Below are 23,136 nucleotides of genomic sequence, written 5' to 3' on the forward strand. Positions count from 1 at the left end.
ACAATATTGTAGTAGTCAAGTATCTCGTCATAAAATACGCAAGTGACAATTTACTTTACAAAATCTGTGACATAGGTGCTTTATTTTTACTTCATCGAGGCACACACTATTCACGGGGCTGGTTCCATTTAAAGTTTACAACTTTCGTCGAATAATTCAGTAATTATCGTGAGCCTACTTTTGGAGAACGTGACCCGCGCATTCCACAAAATTAATGAATCATAATTTTATTGAAGAATTTATCAGCGGTCACGTTTTCCTTTTCTGGTGTCCAATAAGGAAAACATTGTACTAGTGACCTCCTTGCGGAAGACCGCTTCCAGAGTGCGGAGCGTATGACTGGTCGGGTGACTTCTCCGTAGACGCATCTCATTCTCAAGTTGGTCGGAATCGACCGCGACATTGACCTGCCTGGCACGTACGGCCAATGCACCGGGCCCGGGTGTCGCAGGCTCTTTGTTTATATTGTGTTTGTATCCTGCGTGACTCTGTGCGCACCGGTCGTTATCCTGTGCTGCTCCGGCGTGAACATCTAACGACATTGCTGACAAAAACTATAATGATGGGCATTCAATGCTGTACTTCGTTAATAACAAGGTTTTTATAGTGGAATTTGCTTCACAAGCAGCGAGCAATTTAGACATTAATAAGCAAGGTTCTGAGAAATAATCTTGATTGTATGAATTGATCGATTTGCTTCTGGGAAAATTTCATACATTTGAATAGATTGATAAGATGCTTTGCAATAAACAAGGTACCTATCAATTTGTCCTGTGAAACTTACTTTTATATTTTATTGAGGAAAAATAGGGCAATGGGAAAAATTGGTGTGGTAGGTAGTTAAATATTTTTGTGTAGCAATATTTTAAACAAATCTGTATACATTCTGATCAGTAATGCAAATGGTTGTAATCAACATGCCCTGATAAGAAATCTTTACAATTAAATAGTATTCCATTCATATCTAATGCTGCACAGGATTGTTGTCAAAAATACCCTACAATCAGTTTGCTTTCGCAACTCGTTAATGACATTCTCCCAGCTGAGCTCACAGGGTGCGTCAGCGCATTCGTCACAGACCTACGGACCTCCACGTAAATAGCATCCAAATGATGCATTTTCACGTAGACACATCAGGCCACACCGTTTCCCTGAAACATGGGTTTCATGACGTAAAGTCGGACGCCCGCGCTTTCAGCGGCGCCTGCGTCGGACCCATTTTAGGACATGACTAACGGAAATTCGATTCCTCTCGCTCCGGCCCGTTCCCGCTCGTGGGAAGCGGCGTGCACCCGTCTCACTCGCACCAAAAGATTCAAGAATCTTTTAATAGTGTCCACGGCCGCGATCCACTTTCAACTCGCGGCGGGAAACTAGGGATTTCTTTAAATTTTCAGATTTTCGCGCGGGTTCTATTAAGTACCTCGCAGTTTATTTTGCTTAATCTTAAATAAATTTTGAATAATTTTAAGTAATCACTTACTTTGAAAAATAAATACAGTTGCACTATAATTTAACGATTGATAATATTTTTCAATGATATCGGTCGATATCACTTTAGATTAAGTAAGTATTTAATTTGTAAAAAGTCTGAAGTCAGGCACGAACTAAAAATAGATTCATAATCTGTTTTGAATATCAACAAATAAATGTCTTGATTAAGCTAATCCTCAAATTGTAATTCTGTGGAGGCACCTCGCAATAATATTTGTTCATATGGAAAGAATATCGACATGAACACCATAAACATGAGTCACGTAGTGATAAGGATACGACTGCTATTTTTATTGCAATGCGCGAAATATTAAACAATCGCATTTCGTATTCCGGTTGCCGGTGTCAATTTGTTTGAACTGACCTTTTTCTGTTGCTTCTCCCAAGCCGGGTCCAGCAGACCCTCACGCTCCCACTCCTCCTCCTGTTCCATGTACCCATCCCCGAACTCATAGCTATTCATCACCCCGTTGTCCATCATCATGGTCACCGCACTGACCGTCGATTTCGATGTTCGTTCGAGCCTATGACCGCGAACTCGTGTGTCCTAGTTCGCACCGCGCACTGCAACAAGCAGCCGGCCGCACGCCTGCTGCAAAAAGACTGGCGCACAAGCGCTACTCGCGGCGGCGTGATGAACTTTTAAATGCATTCCGTTTCACGCGCGCAGCTGTCAATCGCTATAGTTGTTATTTTTATATTGAGTTCATCGTCTATGGTTATTTTAATCATGTTCGTTTTTAACCCCCGACCCAAAAAGAGGGGTGTTATAAGTTTGACGTGTGTATCTGTGTATCTGTGTATCTGTGTGTCTGTGTATCTGTGTATCTGTGTATCTGTGTATCTGTCTGTGGCCTCGTAGCGCCTAAACGAATGAACCGATTTTAATTTAGTTTTTTTTGTTTGAAAGGTGGCTTGATCGAGAGTGTTCTTAGCTATAATCCAAAAAAATTGGTTCAGCCGTTTGGAAGTTATCAGCTCTTTTCTGGTTTTCTTATTACTTTTATCCCAGGACCACCAGAGGTTACGTATTTTCTGACACAGGAAATATGTACGATTGAGTAGTGTTAGTAAGTACTAAGAAAGCATGCCTAGCCTACCTGCTAGCTTGCTTAGACGGCCAATTTTCAGGTATCTGATAATCAAGGTACATAAAAACATTACTTACCTCACGTAAATTCGCCAAACTGATTTTTACGTATATTTTAGGCAATATCCTTAAAAATATGTCGCCAATACTCCCAGACACTTCCCGCGTCGGCCGTATTGCTTTGCAGACGCTTTAAAGCTCCCAAAATAAGTAATTACTTAACTGCACGTAAATTCTGATGCTCCATTTTTATATATGTCCACCAGACAACTATTTTAAAACCTTTTACAAGAAGACAGACCGATCCAGAGGGCCAATCATCCCCTAAATTCAATTTTAATGCCTCTGTGGGTTTGAGCGCGAGGGCATCATTATCTACGCGCATGAGACTGAGTAAGACATGTATTAGGATACATAAATTTAGTATGTACTAGATCAACAATGACAGATTACCGGTGTTACAAAAAATGAAACGTAAATGTGTGCGTGAAATAGAGTTGTCTTGACTGTAGCATTGTATTATCGATAGTCTTACTGGCGAAATCATAGGACACTAATGAGTTAGTTTAACGACGTGAAGTAAACAGTATCTTATAATCTTAAAAAATCAAATACATTTCAAATACACAAATAGCAACAAAGCTAAAGCTGGGTAACAAATTATTATTTATTAATGAAATGACTTGGTGCAGCTACTACAAATAAGCAATTTATAATAATCTATATGTATATCACGTTGTCAAGAATAAAAATGCGTAAGTATGGATGTTTCTGCGTGTTTTGGGATTTTCATAAAAATTACCGGAATTTGTTAGTTTTCCACCTCTATTTTTTTAAAGGGTGCAAGTCAATATAATTTGATTAAATACAATAACACTGGTATAATGTCTAAGTGACAAGTCAATAAAAATAAATAATATACATATATGGCGCTCAATTCATAGCTAATGACCTCCCCGATAAGCACTTAAATACAGTAATGTACGGATTACCCATAACCCTGTATATGAAATCTAAGTCACACCAAATAAAAAGGAAAACCGGCCAAGTGCGAGTCAGACTCGCGCACTGAGGGTTCCGTACTCGGGTATTTTTTTAAACATTTTGCACGATGATAAATCAAAAACTATTATGCATAAAAATAAATAAAAATCTGTTTTAGAATATACAGGTAAAGCCCTTTCATAATATGATACCCCACTCGGTATAGTTATCTTACTTTGAAAATTGAAACATATTTTAATTGGTGTAAACACAAAATGGTGTAAACACAAATTCACAGTTTTCAGATTTATTCCAGTATTTGTGCTATAAGATCTACCTGCCTGCCTTTCATAATTATAGGTCAACGGGAAGTACCCTATAGGTTTCTTGACAGACAGACAGACAGACAGCTTAAGCCTATCACATCAAACCTACCGGCAGACACGATTATCGACTATCGATACTTGTGACGTCATCACTTTGTCAATCCCTATCGTAACCAAACGTTTTTAAATTTTACACAAAATATCCAAAAATTCTTCATTTAGCAATGTAATTTGATGATAAGTCTTAAGGGAAACCTATCATCTAAGCTTCCAATAGTTATTTTGCCTAATTTTCAAACAACAAATGACGAAATAATGATTATAAACAATTAGTATAAATAATCAGTAATTACCTGTGAAACGTGTATTTACGCGGATTATAACGTCTTGTAACGTCACATTCGCTCACTGAACAAGACACCATGGTGGCAGGACATAGATTTTACGTTTTAATCGTAAAATTATTTAGTAAATGCAAAAAATCACCTCGACTTGGAACAGGCCGAACTCATAAGGACCGATACTCACGTAAACAATGACTTATCGGCATCTTGTTTCGCTATCTCGCTTTCGCTCGCGGCAGTGTGTCTTATCTAACTACTCTCGCTCCCTCACTTTGTCAGTCTTTGAGCGAAGCGAAAAATCATAGGTCTATGTTAGGATATATTGACTTCTCTCTCACTCTCTTATAGTTTACTTATGTCAATTCATTATTAATATTTAAAAAAATCTGCTAAAATTAAAAAAAATGGAGAATTTACGTGAGGTAAGTAATGTTTTTATGTACCTTGATTACCTGATACCTGAAAATTGGCCATCTAAGCAAGCTAGCAGGTCTGTAGGCATGCGTTCTTAGTACATACTAACACTACTCAATCGTCCACATTTCGTTCGTCAGAAAATACGTGACGGCTGGTGGCCCTGGGATCTTTCACTATTGTAACAGAGGTTCATAATATTATGTCAATTGGCAAATGTCAAGTTGTCAAGATGGACGTTGCCTAGATACATAATTATTTATTTGAAAATAATGTTTTGGAAAACTCCGATACTTTGGATCGTAGGCGCGGAGTTTCTAATTTATAAAATATTATAATCACAGTTAAACGAGAAAACATCAACTCAATTATAATATCCAACAGTCAACCAAAGGCCACGAACAATCAACCCAAACCCAAACCATAGGCAAACTATTTTTAGGGTTCAGTAGGTATCTGTAGAAAAAAAAAGATGTTGTAGGTAGCCTCGACTGTTGTAGTCGCGTAGGTGTGCATGGCACCATTAAATATCGTAGGAGGCGATGACCCTCCGCGCGGCTGAGGTTCCCGCATCGTAGTCGCTTTGTCGCGCAGGTTTGGATGATGCATTAGGCGCACCTTCTTTTTATTTTATCTGCTTGAACTCAGCTTATTTACTTTGACAAAATACGTTTAAAATTCATCATCATCAGGATCAACACATCGCCGGCTCACTACTGAGCACAAGTCTCCTCTCAAAATGGAAAGCTACCACACTGGCCAAGCACGTATTGGCACACCTCACGCACCTTTGAGGGAGCATTATGGCCAACTCTCAAGCATACAGGTTTCCTGACGGTGTTTTCCTTCACCACTTCGTTGTCTGTCTGTGTGTCATCTTTCAAGAGAATCAAAACTTATAAATTGGGTACTTCCCGTTTACGTAGAATCATGAAAGGCAGGTAGCAATATCTTATAGCCCAAGCACTCTACTCCTGTGGCCCAAGTAAAGAGAAAAATCCGACAACTGAATTGTCATTGCATAAAAAAAACTTGTACGGAACTCTTCATGTGTGAGGCAGACTCGCACTTGACCGGTTTTTGAAAGTTATGTCAAATAAAAATTTGACTTGCAATAACAAACAAAATAAAATACAAGCCACTTAATTCCTTATTTCATCGGGTGAAAGTCGATTTCAATTTAATCGTAGGTATATCTTGAAAAGCTAACTATTATACGACTACGTAAAATGAGTACATTTTTAAAGCAACGACATGTTAGAAACAGATATTTCGTTTTGGTCGTGTTAAACTATGTGAGTCATTCAGATAATTCTTGATTTAGTGATATTCGGTCAAAAATATTTCATGGAACGTATAATTAACATAACATTGATGTTACTTTTAAGAGATATTAGCTGCCTTATTGGATTTATATTATTATAGAAATTGGGTTTTAGAATGGCACAAATAAACGGTAATTTATGAATAAAGTTTAAAAAGCGTGAAATAAAAATTAAATTAAAAATTTAAAAAACCCCCGACACATAAACCTCTAAAAAGTAAAAAAATAATAGGTAAATATGTATGGGCCCTTTAAGAATAGTATAAATAGTAAAGTTTTATCCAAGCGCTCGTTGCGTCGGGGGACCGCTGAAGACTATTCTTTCTACAACAGATGACTTTCATAGTTTATGATAGGTAGCGGTCCCCTGGCGCAAGGAGCGCTTGGATAAAACTTTACTATTTATACTATTCTTAAAGGGCCCATACATATTTACCTATTATTTTTTTACTTTTTAGAGGTTTATGTGTCGGGGGTTTTTTAAATTTTTAATTTAATTTTTATTTAAAATAATTGTTATCGGAGAAACGGTTGAAAAGATATTTGTTCTAGGTTACTGGCAGTTACTAATTATTTTCTGTTGTTGAGTATATAATTGCTTGAGCACAAAATTGCTGCGAAAGCTTTTTCAGGAGTCCGTAACAGGTATTTGTTGAATTGCTAGGTGTTCCAATGATTTAAAGGTATCCTAGGACTGTTTCTGCAATAATGATTTGAATCGGCAAGTACCTAGCTATTGTCATTAATTAATTTTTTTTCATACCTTTTTAGAAAGATTCATTGTTTGTTCAACAAGTCTGGCTATTTACCTACTTAACTAGGTACATGGTAATTAACTAAGTAGGTAAGTATTGTATGGTGTTTTTATTTTAAGAAGTTTTTTCCTTTCGGAACAGGTTTTCAATAAAAATGAAACGACGAAAAAATACACAAAAAAATTTATTCACCACATAAAATTTCCATGAATCTTGCATCACGCAAAATAACAGATATAGATATAATTTTATTGGTATTCTTTGAAGATTCCCATATATTAACATACTTTATAGCAACATCCACGATCACAGGAAGGTTAAAATTTTGGAATAGAAAAGTTATTTAACCGTTATAGAACTTGACACATCCATTACATTTGGTGTTACTACAAATTAAACACTATTTTTATACATACATACATGAGTATTACATACACATAATAGAAATCTGTTCTAAGCTTAATATGCAACATTTATTGAAATAAAAATCGCCGCAGGTATTTAAGTAGGTATGATTATAACGAAGTGTAAGCTTTCACAGACAAAGCTATTTAGTTTTCATATATACGTACTTAGTAAGTATCATTTAACAAGAATCAAGGTACTTAATTAAGTATCATTAAACAAGAATCAAGATTTCCTTTGTTTGAGGATATGTTCGGTTATTTTAAACATAAATAAATTGAGTTCTGGTTCTAATCACCCTGAAATTACTACCTAGCGTCTTAATTACCTACAAAAAAAAAAGATTGAGAAGTGATATCTATACCTAGTACTTTGACTTTGCTCAGGCTTCAAAACAAAATAAGCAGAGTTAAAACAAATAATATCTCTTCCACAAATCTGTCTCGTTTTAAGTCTGAGCGAAATTGAAATATGCAAGTTTTTAGCAAGAGTATTAAATCTCAATCTGAGCTTTTGCACACGACGCCATCGGGAATTTGCAGCAGTATCGAGATACCCAAACTCGTACTAAGGACAAACTTTGCAATGGAATATAATATGGAAGTAAAAGCGGTGATAGCCTAGTAGTTAAGACGTCAGCTTTCTATTCGGGAGGTCGGGGGTTTGATTTTCGGCACGCACCTCTAACTTTTCGGAGTTAAGTGCGTTTTAAGCAATTTAATATCACTTGCTTTAGTGGTGAAGGAAAACATGGTGAAAAAAACTGCATGAGAGGTCTCCATAATGTTCTCAAAAATGTGTGAAGTCTGTCAATCCGCACTGCGTGGCAGACTATGGCCTAAGCCCTTTCCATTTTGGGAGGAAAACCGGGCTTATAGTGGGCCGCTATGCTTTGATAATGAATATACATCTATCGTGTTTCGGAAGTCAGTTCTAAATGTTGTCAGTGTCTAAATGTTGCAATGCTCTATGACTATATTATTTCTCTCGCAATCTCCGAAAGTACGAAGATAACTAAAATAATTACGTAAAAAAATCTAATGCAGCCCTTCAACTGCTGACATTGATTGATTTATGACACCTTAAATCACCTGCTACGTGAAAAGATGACCTTATTCCAAAAAACAAAAATTAAAATAAGCATTGTTTCATCTTAACCAGTCTCTTTGTACGTTTTAAAATATTCACTAGCCTTTGCTGAAGAATTTAATTCGCTCTGTCTGTGACTTAGTTTTCGCTGATGGTTGGGCGCATAGGCAAGAATGTCTTTAGTGTCCAGCAGTTCTTCTAGTAGTCCTAGCTTCTCAAAAAGAAGCTCGAGCTTGAGAAGAAAGCAGACCAGCGCCAACTTGAAACCGAGTTTACATAACGAATTTAGTGGCATGAAATTAGTTTCATGACATTAATTTCATAAGCAATTTCATAAGCAATTTCACGTGTAAACGTCTAATTTCGTGCGTATTGAAATTAGTTGCGTGATATTATTCTCAAAATGCATGAAAGTAATTTCGTAATGTTAATTCCGCTCTAGCTATGGTGCAGGGTGGTGATTGCACCTGGCTATAAATATAGTTCAGAGCCGACCCTGAAGCAGGCTACGAATCTTGTTTCATGCTGCTCAAAAGAAGTTACTGCTCAGGCGATAGGAGCCGATGCGCCCAACTTATCGGGATACACGTAATTATAAGAAGAAGCTTCGAGCGATGTTATGACACTCACGTCGTTCCTATTGGTTCAAGAAGAAATTGCTCTCTTTTTAAATAAATAACTTTCGGAAGTATAAAAATTTTACAGACAAGTTAACTTTATTCATTACGATTATTATTCGGAAATGTCGAAATGTTTATATTATATTTAGGCTACATTATATATCTTTTTAACATCTATTTATTAACAGTTTAATAAGTTTTAAGACCCATTTCACATATTATCGTAAATATATTTCTACTTATGTGACTTGAACGTAAAATTTTAGTCTACTCGCAATAACGATTTATCATTGGAGCTTTTCAGTATTGCAGATTTCGTATAATATATAGTATACAATTATACATAAATATAGGTACCTGCCACTATAATTTTGTAATAGGTAGTAAGTTGGAGGATAAGTATTTTTAATGTCGGAAAACTAGAGTCCCTGCGAAAGTAAACTTATAATAAGTAAGTATCAATTTGTAAATAGATTTTAACGCTATCATTAAATCCTGAGTAGTTTTTAATTATGGTACCTAATTGTATTTATTAATACTGATGATACTGAGTCCTTTCATACCAATGATCATACTACCTACCTGCTATGTAAAATGGGTCAACACTAATAATTCATTTATACATTAACTTTAAAGTTTGGTTCAGCAGATTTTTCTTTAACAATCAACATGATATTGTACTGCAATAAAATAAGTATCTTTTTATCGAAAGCGAGCATTGGTAATTTTATTTCACATGTCAATTTGAAGAGGATTTTCATTTTCATGTATCTAGTTGTAAATGTATAAGTATATAAACAATATAACAATTCATAGATTACAGTCGTTTTTAATTTACTTCATATTAAGTTATGATTAAGTCTTACAAACAGACTGCAGAATTAAAAGGTTCCAATTTCCAGTTATGCTATACCACCTGGCCGAACTTACCAACCTCCGATAGGATATGGCATTTCAAAAAGAAGGATAAGTTATGTTCTGGATTTTTCACTGAACATCCGCCAAAAGTAATAAATATAAAGCCGAGTTTACATTACGAATTTAGAGGCATGAAATTAGTTTCATGACATTAATTTCACAAGCAATTTCACGTGTAAACGTTTAATTTCGTGCGTATTGAAATTAGTTGCGTGAAATTAATCTCAACATGCATGAAAGTAATTTCGTAATGTAAATTCTGCTTTAGTTACGTTCTGGTTCGAGCTATGTGTGACGGTTAATTGATTTGCCAAAAGATTGTACTGTACTTATAGGTACATTATATAAAGGTACGTTAAAATTATTGGATGTTTGACAAACAATTTTGGATATTAGGAAATTAATTTCACGTGTATCTACCTATTACACGAATTTATTCATCGAATGCCTCTGAAAATATATATGATTGTTTACAACTGGGTCTATTTCATTTGTCATTTTTATTAGTAAAAAGACACAAACAGATTCAAAGAAGCTAGTTAAATTAAGATTTCATTTAAATAAACTATACGTTACTTATATAAATAAGTACGTAAGTATACATAAACAATCAACCATAAAATATACTTAATGATAAATTATGGAACCATAATATAATATTACTTTAATAATGAAATTTGTACGTCATGATATTTTTGTATTTCTTTTCATTTTGGAAGCAGTCAAATACATAATCACATTGTTTGTTACAATAGAAGAATAGGATTCTGTTTTTGGAATAGGATTCCTTTAAGATATTTTGTTAACATACAGTTACATTAATTTTATAAGAACTAAGTTACTAAAAATATACATTTATTTCCTTAGAATAACAATATATTGCATGACAGGAAAGATTCCGTTTCCAAAATAATACCGTTAATACTAATTGTTGGACCTTTTGTAACATACATTATTGAGAAATGAGTTTTCCGCAATGCTTCATCTAGACAAGGTAGGAAGGTACTAGAACTAGGTAAGTGCAATACCATCAATGAACAATAGGGGATGCGCGAGTCTTTCATACAAAGAGGACTCTTTAAGAGTCATTACATACTTACAACGTATGATGGGTAATAACTAAAGTTATATAAAATTTATAAGTAATTTTTAAAATAATCAAGCTAAATATTTAAACTAGCCCAAAAAGGTCAGCAAAAACTATAATAAAACACGGAGGCCCATTTTGCGAAGGGTACCTAATAATGAAAATATGATATGCACTCAATAATACAAATAGATATGTGTTTGATTTAAAGAAAATAACAATAGAATTGTTTAATAGATCGTCATTCAGATAATATCGCCTATTATAAATCCTTTGGCATATTCTATTGTCAAAGAAATAAATAAAGACTGCTCCGATTTTGGTGTTACCTTACGCATTATACCTACAAAAATATATAACAAAAAACAAATATTTTTTCGTAACATAATTTTCAAATTTAAATACCTACATAGGTTGGAGGGGTCTCTCCGTCACTCGCTTCATACAAACGTAGTTCCAATTTCATTTGAATATTAAGCAACCGAAGTCCATGAAAATTTGCAGACATATTCTAGAAACTAATATCTATGTCTGTGGTTTTCCAGATTTCTGTTAAAATATTCGGTTTCAAAGTTACGCGGTCTTAAAAATTTACATACAAATCTTTGAGCCCCTGTAATTTTAAAATTACATATTTTTAGAAAAATCTAAAACACCACAGACACAGATATTAGTTTCTAGAATATGTCTGCAAAATTTCATGGACTTTGGTTGCTTAATATTCAAATGAAATTGAAACTACGATTGTATGAAGCGAGTGACGGAGAGAGCCCTGTTAATGAGAGAAAAACTGACTATGCATGGTAATATAGTTATTTGTTAGATATTAACACCAGGTAAAAACTACATTGTAGGCACACATAGGTTTTATGGAAGTTTAAAGCTTCTTTTGTAGAGTAAAACATAATATTATGTAAATGTATTACAATATACATTTTACATGTGCGATTGTGTGAATCACAGGAAAGAGAGCGTCTTGTATACCATGTTTAGAATGAAAGGTATTAAAGTAAAATAAAACTTAGATGAGTTTTCTTGAAAATGAAGAGATCTCGTACTTGAGATTCACTACACACTTTTTATAATCTACGTAAACAAAAGTCATCTGTGAATCATTTCCAATTATTGAGTACATTACGCGTTACAGGGTTATGTAACATTTACATCTAACATTTAGAATTCGATTATATGTATGTGTTTATAATATACCTAACTTTTATCAGCAATCAGTCATTTTTCATGCGTGACGTTTTCTACAAGCATTTGTGGCGAGTCTCTCCGGGGAAAAACCTTAAACGTGGTACTTAAAGATAGAAAGATGCCTCCAAAGTCTAATTTTGTACAGTGAGCAAAATGATTCCGCATTTAGTTAACTGTCAGGGCGGATATTTTTCACTTCATAAGGTTCATTGTAATTAAAAAATACACATAAGTAACTAAATAAATATTCCCCAGGTCCTGACCCAGTTCGTCTATTTCTTCTAAACATGGATCACAGAAGTAAATCGCATTTGTACAGTCGCTACGCCAATATGAATATTATTACATCCAAAATCATTTGTTTTTTCATTCGCCAGACTACTTACGTTTTATCTCAAACTTTTGGTACCAAAAATAGAGATGATTCTACTGAACACGTCTAGCTAGATGTAAAAAATATATAGGTATCAATGAACAACAACAAGGAACAGGTATCCGAGAAGTGTACAAATATTTCTCGCACCTCTACTAAAGTACATATATAACAATAATACTTTTTGAAGGCGTCGATATACCACAATGAGAAGAACCCAATCTTGTCGCTCTTCGTAATCTATCTAATACACTGATATCCCCACCAAGTTTATATGCCGTAATCGAAACTTTCGAATTCGGAAAACCTCGAATCCTGTTTTTGCAGGCGTTGCTGGCATGCTTCTATGTAGCTGTCCTGTATCCTGTACATCCCCGAGTTGGCCTGATACATGAGCGTCTCGAGGATACGCTCGTTCTTTATAGCTTTTGACGGAAGTACCACCTTGATTAACTCTTGCGGCGAGATCCGATAAAGCTTCAAGTCCCTCGCTAGCCTCTCCATAATGCATTTAAACTCATTTTTAGCATCAGTCTTATTGGCAGATTTAATTTTTATTTTATTACGGGCCCAACTGAGCATCGCTTCGAACTTTCTGACCTCAGGAACTTCGAGGTTCCTGCACATAATCATTTGCACCATGGATTCAGAAAGGTTAAGAAATTCAGAGGTCTGGAACAGAGCATACGCCCGCTGTTCGATGAAGGCTAGTATCATATTTACTAGTTCCGAAGCTGACGTGTATCGCCAGTAGTAGTTCTCCAATGATATGAGCATTGTGCACACCTGAAACATTAATACATCATGAGTTCTCACCATGACTGAATTTCATTTTACTAACTATTATTTGACTATCCATAGAATATCTGAATTGCCTTAGATGTAACAGTCAAGATGAGTTTGCTTACCACTTCTATCCTAAGGAATTGTTTGGCGTGATGGAAGCATGCTTGTAGTAGTTCAGGCAAGTCATAGTGCTCGGCAGCACAAATCAGTCCTGGTATGGAAGCACAGGTGAGTGGACAACTGCCCGTGTGCAAGTAGTCCAGAAGTATCCGGAACGTTTCGGGGTCAAATTCTATTATGGAGAACTGAAATTAAATGAAAAACATATGTAAGAACTTCCAGTTTGACAGGATGGCAATACAGTAGCTTGGAGTTATGTTTGAGATTTTTTTTCTTATTTTGTGTTGCGTGTCGCTCAGACCCCAAATAAAAATTTATTTATATAAACAAGTGTGTACTGTTTGAATATGTTACAATAAAACTTAAAGCTAGTCTTATCTAATTATTTTTAAGATGCCATATGCCCGCATGAAATGGTGCCAAGATTACTGGCTACATTTCCGCGCTGGACAGCCAGGCTAATCCTTTGCGCAAATAATGAGCCAGCCCGTTTGCCACCAGATGAGGCTATTCACCGTGAAATGTCTTGTAAAAAGTTATTTATTTAAGAAATCATGTAAAACACACCTCAGTTTGCGCAAGCTTGGCACGGTCAACTTTTTGTGCATCGGCGCATACCGAAAGCCTTGGCACCCCCAATGCTGCGTTCTTATCTTTGTCCTTGTCTTTGCTCTCTTTATCTGAAAATCATCATAATAAGCCAATAAAGCAACAAACTAACAAACAAACAAACTTTCGCATTTATAATAATCTTGTGATTCTAGCTTGGATATCTACCTACACCTACCTACACAATTCGGAGCTTGTAGCCTATACTTTGCGAGTATAGTGCGTTGTTAAATTATAACAGTGAATAATATCTACACTAAAATAGATAGTAAAATAAAAGCTTATAGTTAAATTTCCTACTTATAGATAAATGCCTTCTCTCTTTTACCCGCAATCAAATCGTAACAACTAATACCTTTCAACAAAACTTCACTATTCATGCTACACTAAGGACTACACCCCCGACAAGTTGAAGGTTACAGTAACTAGAAAAGAGCTGTTAACTTTCAAACAGCTGAACCGATTTTCTTGGGTTATAGCTAAGAACACTCTCGATCAAGCCCCACCTTTCAAACAAAAAAAAAACCTAAATTAAAATCGGTTCATTAGTTTAGGAGCTACGATGCCACAGACAGATACACAGATACACACGTCAAACTTATAACGCCCCTCTTTTTGGGTCGGGGGTTAAAAAGTTAATTAAAGCTTACTGGAACAATCCTGTGAGCTAGCCCATTTTTTCTTGTCATCTGCATTGAGTTGAGAGTGCTGCTTTCGTATCGAGCGTCCCCAACCAGCCGTAATGGTGCCGAGCCGAGAAAATGCTCTTTTTACCATCGGCGAACTTGGAACGCTTTTTGGTCTGGAAAAACAAACAGGAATAAACTGTAAAACAATGGAACCTGATTATTTACAAATATTGTAATATCAAGAATTGTTTTCACTCTCAACTTCAAGATGTATTTTGACAACCAAACGTTTTTTTTTTTAAGTTTAATGATGGTAGATAAGTAGAGATGGAAGATAGTAAATGGAGTGTGCATTGTGTGCTGCTTTGGTCATTGTTGTTGAGATTTTCTTCGTATCACTCTTGACAGAGCAGTGATCATCATGAATTGACGTTTTTGGGGGCACATGTGATTCACCTCATATGCTCTCGCCACTTCTTTATGTAGTGCACTCATACAAGGAATCGTCCAGCAGACAGCATACTTAATTTGGTCTGTATGATCTTTCTCGCTTTTCCACTTTGCCTTGCACGAGAGGGGCACGATGGAGTCATTCTTACGCGGGAGATGTTATTAGACGCTATTAGAAGTAGACAGCAGTTTTGTAGGTAAATGTAAACTTGTATAAAATTTTAACCAACCTCGGTGACTCAATGTCGGGAACTTGCAAGAAGTTACTGCTCTTCTGCCTAGCAGGCGTTGGCGACAGGAGTGTTGGCGCTGGCCGCGCGAGCAGTTCTGCTACAGGTACTTGAGGGGATCCGAAGCCGCTTTGTATGCCATATAGCATTTCTTGAAACACCCTGGAAGATAAATTGATATCTGTTTGAGAACCATTACTCAATTTGATAAAAAATACTGTAGGAATTTTCAGTAGGAATAGTTTTCAGACGCCTTTTACAATATCTAACGTATTAAAGATCAAGTGAAATACACTTTTACACTAAACATAAACATTTTACATTAAAAATGTACATTTCTGGTATTTATTAAAAAAATTGGTCAACCTATTGCGATTGGTTCGAATTGAATTTACTCGCTTGTATACAAAATATTGTTCTCACCTGCTTCTAACGCCCAATATAGCCCGAACGCCAATAAATTTGGTTTTCTGCTTCGACTGTCCAACAAGGAATACCACGTCGAACAACTGAGCATTCTGAGCACAATTTAGTTCGCTGTTCAGGAACACTCTTGTGAAATCCTTTGCTAGTTGGTCGTAGTCCTCGAACTGGTCTCTCACTGAGTCTAGAAGGGGTGATGAGGGTCGCATATGGCCTATAGGTCGCCATGATCCTGTAAAAATTACCATTTATTTACTATTTTATTTATACTTACGTTTATAACCTGACTTTATTTTAGATGGGCTGAGTAAAATTTAGATGTTGATAAAGTGACAAATCTACGTTGAAAGTGGATTCATACGTAACATACATGCCAGTTATCTTAGGGAGGAATGAGACTAATGTGCAGTTAAGTTATTAAATTAGGTAAACTTCAATGATCACTAAACCTACCGCCAAAGCTGTGCTACCAAGCGATTTAGCCTATTTGGTCCTAAGGGGTATGGGCTTAATAAACACTACCATACCCCTTCCAGGTTAGCCCGCTACCATCTTAGACTCTATCATCAATTACCACCAGGTGAGATTGCAGTCAAGGGCTAACTTGTAAAAAACCTACCTCTTCTGTAAGGTTTTGGTATTTGACCCGTCTCTGCATGGTTCTGTAGGTTAGCCACTATATCCTCTAGCATTTGGCTCCGTGTGCGCTCTTGCATCCTTGCAAACTTGGGCGCTGAATAAGATGCTCTTTCACCGTTAACTACTTTTGTTAGTAGCCATTCTCTGAAATTATTTTTTATTTTATTATTTAGACATACCTAATTAAAACATCTGAATATATTAGAACCGCGCATTGATTGATATACAATTCTAGATCCAATAAACTAGAACTAATATTCATGGATTAAAAAAAAGTGTTGCAAATTTTAGTGGGCAGTTTTCGCGTTATTTAAAAAAAACCTTCGAAAAAAAAAGGATACAGAAAAGCTTATTTATTCGTTTTTGCCTCCTTGTTCGTTGTAAAAATATTATCTAGGTAAACATTTAAGGTCTGAGAAGGACAGGTAGAGTATAGGACACAGTCAACTAGCTTACTACTCTACCAGTTCCCAGTACTCTACTAGTTTTGGTACAGTAATTTACATATGTATACATTTTGTTGGTAGTGTAATCAGTTTGTTATTAAAATTACGCTTTGATCGTCGAAGTCTCGCCCTCGTTCTAGTTACTTTCCTCTTCAAAAATTTAGCACTACCGCAGATTATTCTGTGTACTGTTGTATACTGTTTACTCTACCCGCGTTCATCCCGACTAGCATCGCCCTAATAGTTAAGTACTCTTCTGCGAAGAAAGATTGAGAGGGAAAATTCTACTCATACTTGATAGTTCGATATAAAAATAAAATAATAAATTGAAAGAGGCCCTACTTGGTAACCAAAATCTTTTCACAAGAAGCCTTTCACTTAGCGTCTAACCTACATATCACAGCCACTCATTTGCCTGCTCAAACATGATCGGAAGCTTTCGAAAGTCCCTACCTGAACATAGGTCCTTTGTCGAACACACTCTGCTCCCACAAGTAGGGCTTATACGCGCCGACCTCGTCGCGGGTGACGACCGACACTTCATATCTAGTGGGTCGCCTTTTAATTTTAGCAGACACTCGCACTGGAATTCCAATTTTTATTACACATTTTTGTCGCTTCTTCGCAATTTTTACCAAAAAAATATGAGAATTTTTGATAATAAACTCGAAAAGAATTTTTAGTAAGTAACTAGCTGATGCCCGCAGCTTCGCCCGCGTGGATTTAGAGTCTGAAATCCCGTGGGAAAGTTGTCACAAAGTTCCTCTATCGATTAAAAAAAAAATTACTCAAATCGGTTTAGAAATCTCGGAGATTTCGGTGTACATAGGAAGAAAAACACAACTCCCTTTTTGAAAGTCGGTTAAAAAAGTAGCCTATTTTACTCCCTGATCAATCCTCTACTTGTCTGTGAAAACCCCGTCAAAATCGGTCCAGCCGTTCCGAAGATTAGCCTTTTCAAACAGACAGACAGACAGACAGACAGACAGACAGACAGACAGACAGACAGACAAAAATTTTAAAAACGTGTGATTCAGTGTTGGTATCGTTCAAATAACCATTTGAGCTTAATATGAGGTAGTTATTTCGAAATTACAGACAGACACTCCAATTTTATTTATTAGTATAGATAATAAAATCGAGAAGCGCATTTCTGTTTTTAGTATGTTCAACGTAAATTATTTCTTTAAAGAAGAAAGAAGGGACGTTGTCAAGATTCGTTTACAAAACGTAGTACCGGATAATCAGTGCAACAACGTTTTCTTTGAACAAGCGTTGCAAAAGCGGCGAGAAAACATTGTCGGACGGTTGTGCTTGGGCTGCTGATTAATCGTTAATATCATCATATCAAGCTATCGATCGCTGGCCCACTTCTGAGTAGGTATGTACGTGCTTCTCTCCGAATGGAAAGGGTTAGTTAAACTATAATCCACCACGGTCCACGTTGGCGAAGTGCGGATTAGCAGAACTCTAAGGCATGCAGGTTTTCTCACGATGTTTTCCTTCATCGTTAAATTAATGCAAGCAATATTAATTGCCCGGGATCAAATCCCTTGCCTCTAGAATAGGTCATAATTATCTTGACCTATCAACGCTTTTAGATTGTATACTACTTACATTACCTACTACTTTTATAAATTACAGTTTACAGTGATTGTTTTTGCGAAAAACGTAAGAATAGTTTTCAACGTTTAACTGAAGGGATGTTATTTAACAAAAAAAAACTAATTATATGTATTTATCCTCGTAGGTACCTACCTAAAATAAACGTATGTAAAAAGTGACTCTTTATACAAGCCGGTGAAAATGCAGTATTGTCCGCTTCCAAGAACACGACGCACACTATGTCATTTCCAATATGCCGTTTCCTTTGTAACTTTTGAGCGTCATGTTTCTCGTAGGGGAGGAGGGTGGACACGTGGAACATTATCTCGATGCTCCTCCAATTCGTGTAAACGGAGTAGAGGCCCGTGAGATCGTGGACCGTGTCTAGTCCTCCCTTGTACTTGTCGAAGCCTGAAAGTGAAGTACGCTATACAAATTCGGACGGGACGTAGGGACAAAATTCGTCTGCGGGTGAGTAGGTATGGTATTTTCCTAAGAAACGAAAGTTTCACAGACGAATCAATAGCGCGATCATAACTCTCATAGATCGATAAACCACCCGCTGCACAGGTTCAAGACTATAAGTATAGTTTTTTTTAATAGGTATATGACCCGCAAGAGCCGCTCGTGCCAGAGCTACAAGAAGCGCAATGCAACACTTTTAGACTATTATATATTATCTATCACCGTGAAATTGTAAATACCGTTTTATAATCTAACAGAATTCTGAAATAGTAATGCAACAGAAACAGAAGTGAAGGGTTCCTTTTTCTTTTTGAGGTACGGAATCCTAAAAATATTCACTCCAGTATTGATATTATATTATTTCTTCTGGGAATTAATTACCTACCTTTGAGGCGAACTTTTTCCCCGAGTACTTGTAGGAACTCGTCGAAAAGGGGCGAATTCTCGTTGTTGTCCAATATTTCCTCCTCGGTGTATTGATTCTCCTTTACGTATATGACTCCAACCTTCAGCTCCGATTTTATGAATACCTGTAGGCAAAAGGTGAATTATAATTAAACTAGCTGATGCCCGCGACTTCGTTCGCATGGATGTAGTTTCTTAAAAATCCCGTGGGAACTCTTTGATTTTCCGGGATAAAAAGTAGCCTATGTGCTAATCCAGAGTATAATATATCTCCATTTTAAATTTCAGCCCAATCCGTCCAGTAGTTTTTGCGTGAAGGAGTAACAAACATACACACACACACATACACACACACACACACACACACACATACAAACTTTCGCCTTGATACTATTAGTGTGATAACTTATATTTAAATTAAATTACTTTAATAAATTAAGACCTCAATTATATTATAGCTCAACGGTTATTATAGGAGCGGGCTGAATATCAAAAGGTCGCCGGTTCAAACCCCACCCGTTGCACTATTGTCGTACCTACTCCTAGCACATGCTTTACGCTTAGTTGGAGGGGAAAGGGGAATATTAGTGAATCATGATAATCTTAGCTAATTTTTTTTTAAACTATACCTAACAAAACAAAGGCCTGTTATTTCCAGCTTTAGAACTATCTACCGGCTACTTACATATCTTACGAGTTGGTATGTAAAAGGAATTTATGATGACCTGGTGGCTTCGGGCGTGGCTAATTATCGTTCATCACCCTACCGGCAAAGACTTGCGGCAAAGTGATTTAGCGTAGCGGTATCTACGATGCTGCGTAGAAAGAAATTCAGGTTCATAATCATATCAGATCATTGATCATCAATTGAGAAGGGTTTAGATTTTTAGACTAGTCTTCCACACTAAGTGCGGATTTGCAGACTTCACATACGTTATGAGAACATTCTGTAGAACTTTCAGGCATGCAGGTTGCCTTCCTTTCCTTCACTGTTAAAGCAAGACGTGATATTTAATTGATTAAAACGCACATAGCTCCGTAAAGTTAGAATAGTACAGCCATTGAGAAAAATACGTCACCAACGGCATTGATTTAATTACTTATAGTGACTGTATGGACTGTCTACTATTTAAAAGGTTAGGGGAATGTAACAGAATTCTGCAAGTGGAATTTTCCTTTGGCTCTTAGCCGTGCAAATATGTGTTGCCATAAATAACATTTCGATAAGTCACATTATAGCAGAATGCCGTGCGTGCAGAATGTGTGCGGAATTTCCTTGGATTAATCCACAGTGACCTATAGGTAATCACCTATTACCTAATATGCCATACTAAAGTAAATAATGTATAAAACGTTCACTAATGTATCTAAAAACAATAAATGTCGTATACTTTCTACGCGAGGCGCAGGAAAATTTATAAGTAAATCACAAGACGCAGGGCCAATCTATTTCTTTCAATATAAACTGGAAACAAACACAACGCGCGGCGTGTCGCCGGTGAATCACTAGCTAATTTCGATTTTTGGCTAATTATTCATTCAAAATTGTACGCCAAAATTGCCACACAAGAGCGCTTTTATTAATCACTAGCTGATGCCTGACGACTTCGTCCGCGTGGATTTACGTTTTTCAAAATCCCGCGGGACTCTTTGATTTTCCGGGATAAAAAGTAGCCTATGTATTTAATCCAGGGTATAATCTATCTACATTCCAAATTTCAGCCAAATCCGTCCTTTTTGGCGTGATTGAGTAACAGACATCCAAACATCCAAACATCCACACTTTCCCATTTTTAATGTTATACTTATTAGGATTAGGATAAGTAGAAGTTTAAACTAGAATAATATTAGTTATTAGCGCATAAGCTAGATGCTGTAGCAATAAAGCTTACATTATACAATGGAGCTTTATGGCACGAAAAAAGCAAGAGCGCGTGCGTTCGAGCGTGTGACGTCTCCATCGCGACGCGCTGCCTCCGCGCGTTGTGTTTATTTCAGCCTTTATGTCTTTGATTAACAAGCATCGATATTCCGGGTACCGTATAAACAGTGGACTCGAGGGACATCGGCTGATCATTATGATAATGAGGAAGATAATCATCTTTCCTTTTGCCTATCTGTACATTGTTTCTCTGGAGGATCTCGGTAATTTTCTCAACGCGAAATAGATAGTGAGATAATAATATCTATGGAGGAACAAACTTATACATCAGGCGTCATAAAATCTCCCCAACCTTTTGATTACAAAGGCGAAGGTAAGCTTGGAACTATTAAATATTGTTAAGTAAGAAAACATCAATCTATCTCTTTTACTTCCAAAAGAATTTGCCATTTCACAAAAACGTGTAAAATAATAAAAAAATATTAGGTTAAGGCTATAGGTACACACAGTTGCAAATATATAGGTTACAAAGTTGCGTGAAAGGAACCGGCCTAGCTTTCAGTTGCCCACAAGATGATGTATGTGTATTGATACATATTGTAATTTTTTATGATTTAAAAAGAGCAACTGCTGAGTTTCTTGCCGGCTCTTCTCAGTAGGATCTTCTTTTCGGACCGGTGGTAAAGTCACAAACGTAGTATAAGAGAGCCTAATTGTCCTACATAAAATAAATAAATTTTGATTTTGATTTATTCCTTTAAATTATTATTGTTCCACTAGCTTATGCCCGCAAATTTCAAACCCCTCTTTTACCCCCTTAGGGATTGAATTTTTGAAAATCCTTTCTTAGCGGATGTCTACGTGGTAAAAGCTATCTGCATGCCAAACAGCCCGATCAGTCTTGTATCATGTCTTGATCAGTCAGTCATTCAGTTTTCCTTTTATATATAGGTGCTGATTACAAGTAGGAACCTAAAGTAAATAGAATAAAATGTCAAGCTCTCATCAAGCGTACCTAAAGTAAAACCTTGAACTAACTATAAGCCAATTAACAAATTAATTTAGGACTTTCTCATTTGTTTGGATATAGTTTAGATAGAGTGCTTAGATAAGTATGCTCTACACATTATTAAATGCATTATTAAATTTTATTAATATAGTCTAGCTTTGTTCCTATGACTTCCTCCGTGCGGATTTAGATCTTCTATAGAATTCCTCAAAATCATTTATAGTGGCGGTATTAGTTCCATAGACCTAATACCTGTATAGAGAGAACTTAATGCCGATTTGTCAGTCAATCAGTTTTTTTTTAATTAAGTATATTAATTACTAGATGATACCCGCGAGTTCGTCCGCGTGGAGTAAAGTTTTTTAAAAATCTGCTTTTCCGGGATAAAAAGTTGGCTATGTCAATTTCCGGGACGCAAGCTACCTCTATCCCTTCTCCTCTTCTTCTTCTTCGGGGTCTTTGAGAATCCCGTCGGAACTCTTCGATTTTCCGGGATAAAAAGAAGCCTACGTCCGTCCCCAGGATGCAAGCTAACTCTGTACCCAACAAAATCGGATGAACTGTGCCGCCGTGAAAAGCTAGCAGACAAACCGACAGACACTTTCGCATTTATAATATTAGCATGGAAGTACTCGTATGGATGTAGGTGTGTATAAGGGTAGTAGGTACATATTTTAAAGGTCGCAAGTAGTTCTATGTGTATTACAAATAAGTATATAAGCTAAGGAGGATACGGGGACGCGATAATCTCGTTTAATATCATATTTTCTGTTCCAGGCACCGGATGAATTATAAGTGAATCATATTGGGACGCGGAAGCTATCTCGTTCAGAATCATCCCTTTGATCAACAAGTAGATATCGTCTATCGGTATATAATATAGGTAATTATCACACTTCACACTATAATATTATAAAGCCGAAAGTTTGTATGTGTGTGTGTGTGTGTGTGTGTGTGTGTGTGTGTGTGTGTGTGTGTGTGTGTGTGTGCGTGTGTGTGTGTATGTTTGTTACTC

The 23,136-nt window shown here is 36.4% G+C and overlaps 2 protein-coding genes across 4 annotated transcripts in view; both read right to left on the reverse strand.

Annotated features, from left to right (window-relative positions):
- The window catches only part of LOC123872955 (alpha-actinin, sarcomeric), a 52,002-nt gene extending 49,889 nt beyond the window's left edge, over nt 1-2,113 (reverse strand). For all 3 annotated transcript variants that reach the window (XM_045917575.1, XM_045917574.1, XM_045917576.1), the window contains exon 1: nt 1,859-2,113. In XM_045917575.1, the coding sequence (XP_045773531.1) occupies nt 1,859-1,978 (120 nt within the window). In that variant the 5' untranslated portion in view covers nt 1,979-2,113. The remainder of the gene's footprint in view (nt 1-1,858) is intronic.
- A 10,506-nt stretch (nt 2,114-12,619) lies between these two features.
- The window catches only part of LOC123872951, an 82,280-nt gene continuing 71,763 nt past the window's right edge, over nt 12,620-23,136 (reverse strand). Inside the window, exons 9-18 of the mRNA XM_045917566.1 lie at nt 19,211-19,355; nt 18,514-18,771; nt 17,209-17,338; nt 16,290-16,453; nt 15,671-15,902; nt 15,248-15,409; nt 14,589-14,740; nt 13,897-14,009; nt 13,332-13,514; nt 12,620-13,209 (exon numbers count right to left, since the gene is read on the reverse strand). Of these exons, the coding sequence (XP_045773522.1) occupies nt 12,694-13,209; nt 13,332-13,514; nt 13,897-14,009; nt 14,589-14,740; nt 15,248-15,409; nt 15,671-15,902; nt 16,290-16,453; nt 17,209-17,338; nt 18,514-18,771; nt 19,211-19,355 (2,055 nt within the window). The 3' untranslated portion in view covers nt 12,620-12,693. The remainder of the gene's footprint in view (nt 13,210-13,331; nt 13,515-13,896; nt 14,010-14,588; nt 14,741-15,247; nt 15,410-15,670; nt 15,903-16,289; nt 16,454-17,208; nt 17,339-18,513; nt 18,772-19,210; nt 19,356-23,136) is intronic.

Source organism: Maniola jurtina, chromosome 16, assembly GCF_905333055.1.
Source record: "Maniola jurtina chromosome 16, ilManJurt1.1, whole genome shotgun sequence".
Classification (NCBI taxonomy): Eukaryota; Metazoa; Arthropoda; class Insecta; order Lepidoptera; family Nymphalidae; genus Maniola; species Maniola jurtina.